This window comes from Chiloscyllium plagiosum, unplaced genomic scaffold (assembly GCF_037043375.1).
Source record: "Chiloscyllium plagiosum isolate Xiang-an unplaced genomic scaffold, Cpla_swu_hap1 HiC_scaffold_3, whole genome shotgun sequence".
Classification (NCBI taxonomy): Eukaryota; Metazoa; Chordata; class Chondrichthyes; order Orectolobiformes; family Hemiscylliidae; genus Chiloscyllium; species Chiloscyllium plagiosum.
In genome coordinates this window covers 141,081,732-141,094,959 of record NW_028270141.1, presented here as the reverse complement: position 1 = coordinate 141,094,959, position 13,228 = coordinate 141,081,732, and the positions used below count along the sequence as shown (strand labels likewise).

General features: G+C 44.2%; 1 protein-coding gene across 1 annotated transcript in view; it reads right to left on the bottom strand.

Moving 5' to 3' along the window:
• rev3l (REV3 like, DNA directed polymerase zeta catalytic subunit) overlaps positions 1-13,228 on the bottom strand; it is a 198,201-nt gene that overhangs the window by 124,357 nt on the left and 60,616 nt on the right. Inside the window, exon 2 of the mRNA XM_087983923.1 lies at positions 808-997. Within this exon, the coding sequence (XP_087840049.1) occupies positions 808-997 (190 nt within the window). The remainder of the gene's footprint in view (positions 1-807; positions 998-13,228) is intronic.

Sequence of the window (13,228 nt, the reverse complement as noted above, 5' to 3'; positions counted from 1 at the left end):
CATCACCCTTATACCCATTGTGTACTATCCTGCACAATAGGTCTGCCTTCACTTAGTTGCACTCTTGACTAATCAATCATGGTCTGAACATCTCATTCCTACACGGCTGTCTCCCAAGGAATTATATTTAAGCCTCTCCTCTTCATTTATATGCTACCTCTTGGCAGCAGATCCAAAATAACTCCACATCATCACATTGCAAAACACTGCAGATATTGGCAGTCACAAAAAAAGCAAGAAAATGCTGGAAATGTTCAGCAGCCCAGCATGCAGCTAGTTGCCTTCAAGCGATTCAAATGAGAGTCCCAGCATGGAACAGGCATGGTGTTGCTGCTGGCGACAAGGTGCTAATCTTATTTGCTGCAAGTTTAAATATCTAATTATTTTCTGGTGAAGTATAATTACAAAATTCCAATGTTTTCAAAAAATATAATACCACTTCAGGTGACCAACTACAGTTGTAATATGAAATAGTCCTTGTTTCCTTTGACCATTTCCAAATCAATGTTCATCTGCAGTATAGTACAGTAAAGCAGTAAGCATAACTGTAACACTTTGGTTTACATATACTTGTACTAAAAATCTAGACCCTGATCCTTCCTTTAGATCATCCACCTGGAATGGTTATTATTGCTATTTTTGATCTAAATTCAGATAATCTTGGAGGTACAAAATATCTGTATTGCAGGTAGAATAGATATATGAAAGCATAGTCAAATGAAGAAATTAATATTAACATTTAAACACACTCACTACTCAAACAAACCAGCATACAACACCCATTGTTAGATAATTGATGCCACTTACATTCCCAATACAAGTGATACCCTGAACACATGCTGTACACTGGAGGAAGGATTACCCAGTGATACATTTAGTGCTCGGTCGATGCTGAAAGCGAACTGACGAAGATGCCGTTCTGGTTGCTGCCCGTACCCATCATATGGAACATAAAAGTATGGAAACGTGCCATGCAAATGGAGACAAGTCTTCTGACCTAGAAACAGAGATTGGGAGAACCATTGTACATTTCAATAAAAATGAAATAAGCCATCAAACCTGCACTGGAAAGCTAACTGCAAAAATAATGACCAAATCTTACCAGGTGCAAAACATCTTGATACATTAGTCTGAAATGCTAAACAAAAATTTAGCTATTTTTAACCAGAGCAAACATTACATTTTCAATTTTCAGTTCTAAGATCATTGGACTATACATGTTCACTCCTTTTCTCTCTACAGAGGTTGCCAGACCTGCTGAATTTCTCCAGCACATTTGACTTCTGTTTCAGATTTCTAGCATCTATAAGTTTTTTTTAAAAACATCGCTTGATCACACTTCGCTATACTTACTTCCAGACTGCATCCAGTGCCATCCTGAATTAACTCAAAGGAAATGCACCCAATCATCCCAGGTGATAACCTTGGGAAGATATGCAGTTAGTAACTGCCCACCTCAATAAAGCAACAACAGTAAATTCTGCGATTAGGAAGAAATTGAACTGGCTGCAGGCAGAGACACACACACTTAACCATTATCCTAGAAAAAAAACTGAAAGGAGTTCACTAATTACCATAGAACTGTATGGTTAGTTCAAAGCCACTTTCAAATGGATAAAGCAGAAGCCAAAGGCATCTCAGAATTTACTGCATGAGATTGCGCAAAGTTGATTGTAAAAAGCTTGCATGCATATTTTAAGTGATAATTACATAGCCTAATTCTAACTGGATATACCAGGCAACTTTCCACACTGGTATCTACTGGGCAACATGGAAAAATTGCACAAGCATGTCCTGGTATATTAAAGAGCAAGACAAAAATCAACCTTGCCAACTAGCATATCATCACTTTACTCTCGATCATGAAACTAAGAGTTGAAAAATGTGGTGCTGGAAAAACACAGCAGGCCAGGCAGCATCCGAGCAACAGGAGAATCGACATTTCGGGCATGAGCCCTTCTTCAGGAATCATGAAACTAAGATATGGTATCATCAATACAGCTATTAAGCAGCTCTTGTTTAGTAATAATCTGCTCACAGTCACTTGGGTGGGTTTCGTTAGGGCAACTCAGCTCCTGACATCATTACAGACTTGGTTCAAACATGGATAAAACAGCTAAATTCCAGAGGTAAGGTGAAGGTATGCAGTTAGTAACTGCCCACCTTACAACAGAACAGTAAATTCAGTGGTTGGGAGGAAGCTGAACTGGCTACATGTAGGCACGCACAAACATTCTTAATCATTGTCAGTGTCTGCCCTCGTAATCTAAGCTGCATTTGTCCGAAGTCTAGCATGAAGATGATCTAACAAACACTGCAATTGATGGGAATCTGGGATAAACTCTCCACTGGTTGGAGTCATACTTAACACAAAAGAAAAATGGTTATGGTTGTTAGAGGTCAGTTATCTCAGCTCCAGATCATCTGCAGGGCTCCCCAGAGAAAGGAGTGAGGCCAAACCATGTTCGTCAGCTTCAAATGACCTTTCCTTCATCATAAAGGTCAGAAATGGCAACATTCGCTGAACACTCCACAATGTTCTGCACCATGACCTGGATATTATCTGGGTTTGGGCCATAAAGTTACAAGTAACATTCCTACATTGACCCTAGATATTCAGTGGCATTACCATCACTCAATCCCTACTATATATATCCTGGGTGTAACCATTGAACAGAAACTGAACTGGACTAGCCACAGACATTATGCAATACAAGATCAGGTCAGAGACTAGGAATCCTGTAGCAGGAAACACCCCGTTCGACTCCCCAAAGCCTGTCCACCAGGCACATGGCACCATCGGGTGCGCGCCGACATGCGGCCCACCTGCCTGTGTACCGTTAGACGACACACACACACACACACACACACACACACACACACACACACACACACACACACACACTATACTAAAGGGTTAAACTGCACTGACTGAACATTCTGGAAATGGGTAGGGATGACATTCATGCAGGAATGCAGATGACTCCCACTCCATTTAGACAGTCATCTCCTGTCTACTACTACTCCTCTCCTGTTATTATCAAATTAAACTAATTCAGTGCCTTCCATTCAGAAATGCTCTCAGCCATCCCCCAAAGCTTGGTATGTCACACCTGCATTGTCTTGGGGAAATTGCAGAGACAGGAAATCATTTGCACAACGATTCCCCAGGACTAGGGCATTTACATCATCTCAGAGGAAGACCTTATCCTACTGTCCCCCACCCCCCCGACCAATTGTACCTGAGGTAATGTGACTGAGGGGGAGTGGCCAGAGTATCTGTGACTATTACCAACTGACCTGCAAAAAGGAATGTGATTTCTTTGTTCAGAGCCACTTATACTCTATGTCACATGTCTGCGAAGAGGGTCAAAAGGGGTCACCTAGCTTGTACAGGTTTTAATAAACTTTAACTGATGGCAAGTGTTGGTGTGTGAGAATTGCATCTGGTGTGTGAAACCTCAGGAAAAGAACCTGAAACCTGGATGACTGCAGTTCCATATTTGAGAAGCTGGACACCACCCTGAGCAAAATAGCCCACTTGATTGGCACTACATCAACAATCATTCCCTCCATCACCAATGCTCAGTAGCAGCAACGTGTACCATCTCCCATAGTTGCCCCGTTTCCGTATCATAGCAAACACTCAGACACAGTATAGCTCTACTTTCTTCATCTTTATCCCAAACCCTGGAAAGACAGCAATCGTGCATGTATGCAGAGCTGAGAGTTCTCGGTCTTCTCATGACCAGCAGATTCTTAAGAAATTATAGTCACTTATAGGGAGCAGCATCCAAATAAGGCAACATATATACTGATTGGGTGACCGTTACAATCAGCAAGCATCAACAGTAAAGATTAAGTCATCTGGCATGATGCAATAGATGTTCTTCATCTCATTAACTGGTATTACACAATAGATGTTCTTCACCTTGCTAAACCACTATCCTTGCCTCCAGCACCTCATTGTTTACTGCAACTTCTTATCTGGTCAAAGTCACATTAGCTGAGTTTTTGTCAAGCAACCCTAAACTTAACTCTTTCCCTAACCGTTCATATCTTATACACTTTCTCATTCACTCCTGTTATCCTTGCGTGATAACCATCTAGATGACACTACCACCTTTATAAGAATCTTACTGCCAGTAACTAAGCTATTGACAAACAACATGCAATGATAATAAAAATTACTCGTCCATGCAGTAGATAGAATCTACAGGATCCTTCCATGTGGAAAAAAAAAATTTACCAGTAAAGTTCTTAAATCCACAATCCTTAGTGACCACTCCACCCCCTCCAAGTTGAGTGGAGACGAACCAGTTATTGAAAATCTCCTTCAGGAAGGTCCAACCTGAAAACAAAATCCAGTCTGTCCTTCGGCATCACTCCACGGAGAAATCTGAATTCTTGGATAAGAGCAGTTAAATACTTAAAACTGACGAGACTCCCATCTGTGCAGAGATGCTTCAGATAGAGGATACCAGCACATCAGAGTGTGAAGTGTGGCAGCTGCAGCAGCAGGGTAGGTGAACGCAGCATTCTTTGCTGCTTTTGCTCCTGCTGCTGTCAAACGTAAAGCCAACTGGCTGATCAGTGAGCCTTCATATCCCTTAAAAATGATCGAAAGAGAAGGTAAAGCTCACATGGTTTCATATGCATAGGAAAGCCACCGACAAAACGCATACGGACCTCCTCTTCACCATTGTTAGCTTCTGCACTTTTCATGCTCCTAAATGAAGAGCTGATTGAATCCATTGGATCAGGTTGTAGAGAGGTGAGTGGCGGGCTTTACTTGTGAATGGAGAAACTCTAGAGACAATGTTAGCTGCTGAAAGTATCTTTGCATTTCTTCTCTCATTCCTTCCTTGCTAAGGTGGCTATCAGTATGGAGACAGTCACACTTAACTACACTAGATTGAGAATGTTGAAATAGACAAACACAGTCATCTTGAAGTCTGTTACTCTGTTCACCATTTAAGATATTATCAAGTTTTATACAATCCATAAACTTCTAAAATTGTCCTGCCTAAACAATTCAGTCAATTATAAACAACAATGAATGGCCCTAAATTCAAACCCTCGGGGAACCCATTCAGGTTATTCAAAAATTATTTTCCTTTAACAAGTTAATACATGGCTAATGTGAAAGCGGTCAGGAAAAAGTATTGCAAAAATTTGGAACAACAAGAAAACAACAAAATGTTTATGTGTTTTAGCCATTGAAGACAGTTTCAGTTCAGATTTAAAATCTCAAATATTCATGGAAAGCAAATGCAGAATAGATTAAAATAGGTTCTCCAAACAAAACTTCCCAAATAAAACAAACAGTCGGAATTAGTGATTACAGACCAGTAACTGTACAACTTTGATAGAGATCAACATTCTTTGAACCTTCAATATGAAGGGGACCAATGCAGTCTTAATAATTGACAGAACTGAAACAGCTCAGCCTCAAGTTTAATATTCTCTACAATCTTAAATCAAAATTAAAACACTCTTTTTGTGAATACTCCGCATTAAAAACACTGCAAAAAGATATTTTAATGCAATACTCTCATCTGGCTAAAGCATGACCACTGACAACTGCTGTTTCAAAACAGGGGTTCAAGGTCCTCAATTTGTTTTGAGGTTACATGTTTGATAATTTTAAAAGTGTCCTAATGTTGTATAATATTAATGTAAAAACAAAATCTGCCCTATCACATAGCCCACAAAGCACAATGAGTTGAGATCCTGACGATTCAAACAAGGCAGAACAGTCACTTCAAAAGGATTTGCTGAACCAGTATTTTAACAAACCAAAATATTTAAATATCAAAAACACTCAGCATGGCACAATTTACATTGAAACTTCTTTTCGACCAAAGGGTTAGTACAACCTTAATTTCAGCATTTCTTGGTATTTTTGCATCCTCTCGATGAAATTACATTTATAAGAAGAGAAACCCCTTGCATCGGACCACACTGTGCCACAGTCCAAGACACCCCCTCCCCAGAAGAGAGTCCATAGCCCAGAAACAGACTCCACAACAAAAACCCGGACAAAGTTTCTCCTGTAGACAATGCACTTAACGGGATTTGTGCAGACCGGCTCCAGTCTCTCCCTCTTTTCCCAGTAATGCCACGTTGTCCTAAAAGTACTTCTAAGCAGAGGTGTGGGGGACAGAGGTGATCAAATTTGGTGGTACTTGAAGTTATTTAGATTTTTTTCTTTGAAGTTCCTGGTTTCTAACTTTTTTTAAAAAAATGCACTGGAGCCTCAAACCTCGCTACTAGGGGACTTTAACCCCCTTTCTCACTTTACATCTCATGGGGACTCGAACCCTTTTTCTTACTGTGTTCAGGGACTTGAACCCCAATTAAGATCAGTGGACCAGAACCCTGTTTGTCAGCGCGTTTTCAAAACGGTGTCTCTCAACTGAACTAAATTACCATTCAAGGAGTACGTAGAATAGAAAGGGGTTGAACGAGGGGTCAGTTTCTGACACAGGAAGATTGAGAAGGACCAAGGTTTAAAATCTTACCTTGTGGGCCCGTCCATCGAGATACCAGTGTTCCAGGTGATCACTGACAATGTCAGATTGTAACTATTTGTTTGGACCCCTACCTGGCTCACCAATATTTTGTCGTCCAGTTTCCATATCAGTCAAAGCAAATACTTAGGTGTAGTATGGCTCTACTTTCTTCATCTATATTCTGAGCCCTGGAGAGACAAGAGTTCGCGGTTTTGTCTCAAACAGCAGATTCTTAAGGAATTACAGTGATTTGCAGGGAGCAGCACTCAAATAAGGCAATATAGATATTGATTGGGTGACCATTACAATAGCCCACATCAACAGTAAAGATTAAGCCATCTGGCATGACACAGTAGATGTTCTTCACCTCGTTAAACCACTACCCTTGCCTCCAGCACCTCACTGTTTACTGCAAGTTCTTATCTGGTCAAAGTCATGCTAGCTGAGCTTTTGTCAAACAACCCTAAACATAACTCTTTCCCTACGTGCAATTAACTTAGACACTTTCTCAGCATGTGCAGAAATTCATTGAGCTGCTTAGACTGCATGCTTCAAACCTACAACTACTACCATCCTTAGAAATACATTGCTGCTCCTTCAGGGTTATTGGGTGAAAATCCTGAATCTCTCCCCTTAAAAACACAGCATCTGTCCATCTACACCAAACGGACTGTAGCGGTTCAAGGTGGCAAGCCCACCCCTATTTTCTCATGGGTAACTAGGGATAAGTGATAATGGTTAGTCCAGCAATCAAATGTCCATATCTCATCAATGATTAAAAAACAAACTATATTAGAACATTTGTAGCCCTGTTAAGTTCTGGAAGCATCATGGGAAAGCAAATCTTAGCAGGACTTATACATTTAATGAGAAGGTCCTAGGGAGTGTTGCTGAACAAAGAGACCTTGGCGTGCAGGTTCATAGCTCCTTGAAAGTGGAGTCACAGGTAGATAGGATGGTGAAGGCGTCGTTTGGTATGCTTTCCTTTATTGGTCAGAGGATTGAGTACAGGAGTTGGAGGTCATGTTGCGGCTGTACAGGACATGGGTTAGGCCACTGTTGGAATATTGCATGCAATTTTGGTCTCCTTCCTATCAGAAAGATGCTGTGAAACTTGAAAGGGTTCAGAAAAGATTTACAAGGGTGTTGCCAGAGTTGGAGGATTTGAGCTATAGGGAGAGGCTGAACAGGCTGGGGCTGTTTTCCCTGGAGCGATGGAGGCTGAGGGGTGACCTTATAGAAGTTTACAAAATTATGAGGGGCATGGATAGGGTAAATAGGCAAAGTCTTTTCCCTGGGGTCGAAGAGTCCAGAACTAGAGGGCATAGGTTTAGGGTGAGAGGGGAAAGATATAAGAGAGACCTAAGGGACAACTTTTTCCACAGAGAGGGTAGTACGTGTATAGAATGAGCTGCCAGAGGAAGTGGTGGAGGCTGTACAATTGCAACATTTAAAGAGCCATCTGGATGGGTATATGAATAGGAAGGGTTTGGAGGGATATGGGCCAGTTGCTGGCAGGTGGAACTAGACTGGGTTGGGATATCTCGTCGGCATGGATGAGTTGGACCGAAGGGTCTGTTTCCATGCTGTACATCTGACTCTAGTGAGACCCAGTTCTCTCTAACCTAACCTCTCTTGATCCAGCATTGTTGCTAAATTGTCAAATTAATGATCGATCTTCCTGTACATAAATTTCCTCCAATTAAATTCTGGAAAACTTGAACCAATGTTTTGTTGCCGCCCTGTTTCCACCCCACTCAGTCAAAACAAAACACTCAGACACAGTACGGTTTTACCTCTATCTTTATTCCGGGTCCTGGAAGGAGTCAGAATGATTGCCCTTGTGCACAAAGACAGGAGTTCTCGGTCTTCTCTCTCAAACAGCAGTTTCTTAATTAATTATATAGTCATTTTACAGGGAGAAACATCCAGATAAGGCAACATACATACTGAGTGAGTACCATTACAATCAGTGAGGGTCAATAGTAAAGATTAAGCCATCTGTTGTTACACAATGAATAAATTCAAAGTTTGTGAGAAGATTTGTAGCTCGGGTGCTCGTTGCTGTGGTTCTGTTCGCCGAGCTGGAAGTTTTTGTTGCAAATGTTTCGTCCCCTGTCTAGGTGACATCCTCAGTGCTTGGGAGCCTCCTGTGAAGCGCTTCTGTGGTGTTTCCTCCGGCATTTATAGTGGCCTGTCCCTGCCGCTTCCGGTTGTCAGTTTCAGCTGCCCGCTGTAGTGGCCAGTATATTGGGTCCAGGTCGATGTGTTTGTTGATGGAGTTTGTGGATGAGTGCCATGCTTCTAGGAATTCCCTGGCTGTTCTTTGTTTGGCTTGCCCTAGAATGGTAGCGTTGTCCCAGTCGAATTCATGTTGGTTGTCGTCTGCGTGTGTGGCTACTAGGGATAGCTGGTCGTGTTGTTTCGTGGCTAGTTGATGTTCGTGGATGTGGATCGTTAGCTGTCTTCCTGTTTGTCCTATATAGTGTTTTGTGCAGTCCTTGCATGGGATTTTGTACACTACATTAGTTTGTACACTACAGGACACAAACCAACAGCCACACTCAGACAACAACTCACCAGAACGAAGGACCCGATACCCAGCATGAGCAAAACTAATGTAGTGTACAAAATCCCATGCAAGGACTGCACAAAACACTATATAGGACAAACAGGAAGACAGCTAACGATCCACATCCACGAACATCAACTAGCCACGAAACAACACGACCAGCTATCCCTAGTAGCCACACACGCAGACGACAAGCAACATGAATTCGACTGGGACAACACTACCATTCTAGGGAAAGCCAAACAAAGAACAGCCAGGGAATTCCTAGAAGCATGGCACTCATCCACAAACTCCATCAACAAACACATCGACCTGGACCCAATATACCGGCCACTACAGCGGACAGCTGAAACTGACAACCGGAAGCGGCAGGGACAGGCCACTATAAATGCCGGAGGAAACACCACAGAAGCGCTTCACAGGAGGCTCCCAAGCACTGAGGATGTCACCTAGACAGGGGACGAAACGTTTGCAACAAAAACTTCCAGCTCGGCGAACAGAACCACAACAATGAATAAATGGCTTCACAGAATGAATACTCTTCACCTGTTAAACTGACCTTATATACTGAATGCTTCCAACATTGTTAAATGGCTCTACATAATGAATGCTTTTCCACCTTGTTAACTCATTACCCTTGCCTCCAGCACTCCATTGTTAACTGCAAGTTCTTATCTGATCTGAGTCACGCTCAGCTAAACCTCTTGTTTCACAAAACTCAAAATTTAGACCATAAGAAATAGAAGTTAAAGTAAGGCCATTCAGCCCATCGCATCCGCTCTGCCATTCAATCATGGCTGATAGGCATTTCAACGCCACTTATCCACACTCTCCCCATTGCCCTTAATTTCTTGTGACATTAAGAATTTATCAATCTCTGCCTTGAAGACATTTAACATCCCAGCCTCCACTGCACTCCGCGGCAATGAAGTCCACAGGCCCACCCAGTCTCTGGCTGAAGAAATGTCTTCTCATTTTAGTTTTAAGTTGACCGCCTATAACTCTCAGGCTGTGCCCACGGGTCCGAGTATCCCCGCGTCCATCCTTTCTAAGCCATGTATTATCTTGTAAGTTTCTATTAGGTCTCCCCTCAACCTTCTAAACTATAATGAATACAAGGAGAAAAAGTGAGCACTGCAGATGCTGGAGATCAGAGCTGAAAAGTGTGTTGCTGGAAAAGCACAGGTCAGGCAACATCCAAGGAGCAGGAGAATTGACGTTTCGGGCAGAAGCCCTTCTTCCTTAAGAAGGGCTTATGCCCAAAACGTAGATTCTCCTGCTTCTTGGATGCTGCCTGACCTGCTGTGCTTTTCCAGCAACACACTTTTCAGCTCTAATGAATACAATCCCAGGATCCTCAGCCGTTCATTGTATGTTAGGCCTACAATTTCAGGGATCATCCATGTGAATCTCTGCTGGACACGCTCCAGTGCCAGTATGCCCTTCCTGAGGTGTGGGGCCCAAAACTGGATACAGTATTCTAAATAGGGCCTAACTAGAGCTTTATAAAAGGTTCAGTAGCACATCATTCTTTTACATTCCAACCCTGAGATAAATGACAACATTATATTTGCTTTCTTAACCACAGACTCAACCTGCAAGTCAACCTTTAGAGAATCCTGGACTAGCACTCCCAAATCCAAAGTACAAAGGGATCTATGAATTTTCGCACCATTTAGTAAATAGTCTATGCTGTTCATTTTTTCCCCAAAGTGCAAGACCTCACATTAAATTTCATCAGCCATTTCCTGGACCATTCTCCTAAACTGTCTAAATCTTTCTACAACCTCCTCACCACTACCTGCCTGTCCACCTAACTTCGTGTTATCTGCAAACTTCGCCAATCTCTGCCTTCGGTCAGACAGGTAAAAAACAATGACTGCAGCTGCTGGAAACCAGATTCTAGAGTAGAGTGGTGCTGAAAAAGCACAGCAATTCAGACAGCATCCGAGGAGCAGTAAAATCAACGTTTCGGGCAAAAGTCCTTCATCAGAAATTCAGGCAGAGTGCCTGAAGGGTGGAGAGATAAATGAGAGCAGGGTAGGGGTGGGAGAAACTCGCATAGGAGTACAGTAGGTGAGTGGGGGAGGGGATGAAACTGATAGGTCAGGGAGGAGGGTGGAGTGGATAGGTGGAAAAGAAAATAGGCAGGTAGGACAAGTCATGGGGACAGTGCTGAGCTGGAAGTTTGGAACTGGGGTGAGGTGGGGGGGGGGGGGGGGGAGGAAGGGGAAAATGAGGAAACTGTTGAAGTTCACATTGATGCCTTGGGGTTGAAGTGTTCAGAGGTGGAAGAGGAGGCGTTCTTCCTCCAGGCGTCGGGTGGTGAGGGAGTGGCGGTGAAGTATGCCAAGGGCATGGAGGTCCTGGGCCGAGTGGGAGAGGGGAGTTGAAATGTTGGGCCATAGGGCGGTGTGGTTGATTGGTGCAGGTTTCCCCAGAGATGCTCCCCAAAACGCTCTGGGGAGACGGGGCACCTCCTAGCAACGTAGGGGAGACCGCATCGGGAGCAACGGATACAATAAATGATATTAGTGGATGTGCAGGCAAAAAACTTTGATGGATGTGGAAGGCTCCTTTAGGGCCTTGGATGGAGGTGAGGGAAGTGGTGTGGGTGCAGGTTTTGTAATTCCTGTGGTGGCAGGGGGAAGTGCCAGGACCGGAGGGTGGGTTGTAGGGGGGCGTGGGCCTGACCAGGTAGTCACAGAGGGAACGGTCTTTGCGGAAGGTGGAAAAGGGGTGGGGAGGGAAATATATCCCTGGTGGTGGGGTCCGTTTGGAGATGGCAGAAATGTCGGCGGATGATTTGGTTTATGCAAAAGGTTGGTAGGGTGGAAGGTGAGCACCAGGGGTGTTCTGTCCTTGTTATGGTTGGAGGGTGGGGTGTGAGGGCAAAGGTGCGGGATGTGGACGAGATGCGTTGGAGGGCATCTTTAACCACGTGGGAAGGGAAATTGCTGTCTCTAAAGAAGGAGGCCATCTGGTGCGTTCTGTGGTTGAACTGGTCCTCCTGGGAGCAGATACGGCGGAGGCGGAGGAATTGGGAATACAGGATTGCATTTTTGCAGGAGGTAAGGTGGGAAGAGGTGTAATCCAGGTAGCTGTGGGAGTCTGTGGGTTTGTAAAAAAATGTCAGTCGTCTTTAATGGAGAGGTCCAGGAAGGGGAGGGAGGTGTCAGAGATGGTCCAGGTGAATTTAAGGTCAGGGTGGAATGTGTTGGTGAAGTTGATAGATTCTCAACCTCCTCATGGGAGCACAAAGTGGTGCCAATGTAGTCATCAATGTCGCAGAGGAAGAGGTGGGGAATGGTGCCGGTGTAATTACGGAAGATCAACTGTTTTACGTAGCCAACAAAGAGACAGGCATAGCTGGGGCCCATACGGGTGCCCATGGCTACCCTTTTGGTCTGGAGAAAGTGGGAGGATTCAAAGGAGAAATTGTCAAGGGCGAGGACCATTTCGGCCAAACGAATGAGTGTGTCGGTGGAAGGGTACTGTTGGGGACATTGCGAGAGGAAGAAACGGAGGGCTTGGAGGCCCTGGTCATGGTGGATGGAGGGGTAGAGGGATTGGATATCAATGGTGAATATGAGGCGTTGGGAGCCGGGGGAAACAAAAGTCTTGGAGGAGGTGGAGGGCGTGGGTGGTGTCTCAAACGTATGTGGGGAGCTCCTGGACTGGGTGGGTGGGGGGAAAATAGGACAGTGTCGAGGTAGGTAGATATGAGTTCAGAGGGGCAGGAGCACGCTGAGACAATGGGTCAGCCAGGGTGGTCAGGCTTGTGGATCTTGGGAAGGAGGTAGAACCAGGCAGTGCGGGGTTCCCGGACTGAAGTTGGAAGCTGTGGGTGGGAGATCTCCTGAGGTGATGAGGTTCTGTATGGTCTGGGAGATGATGGTTTGGTGATGGGGGCGGGGCCATGGTCGAGGGGGCAGTAGAAAGAGGTGTCTTCGAGTTGGCGTTTGGCTTCAGCAGTGTAGAGGTCAGTGCGCCAGACTACCACTGCACCCCCTTTATCTGCTGGCTTGATGGGGAGGTCAGAATTGGAGCAGAGGGATTGGAGGGCTGCGTGTTGTGAGGGTGAGAGGTTGGAGTGGGGTAGTCAGGTTGAGGTGGTTAATGTCCCGGCGGCAGTTGGAAA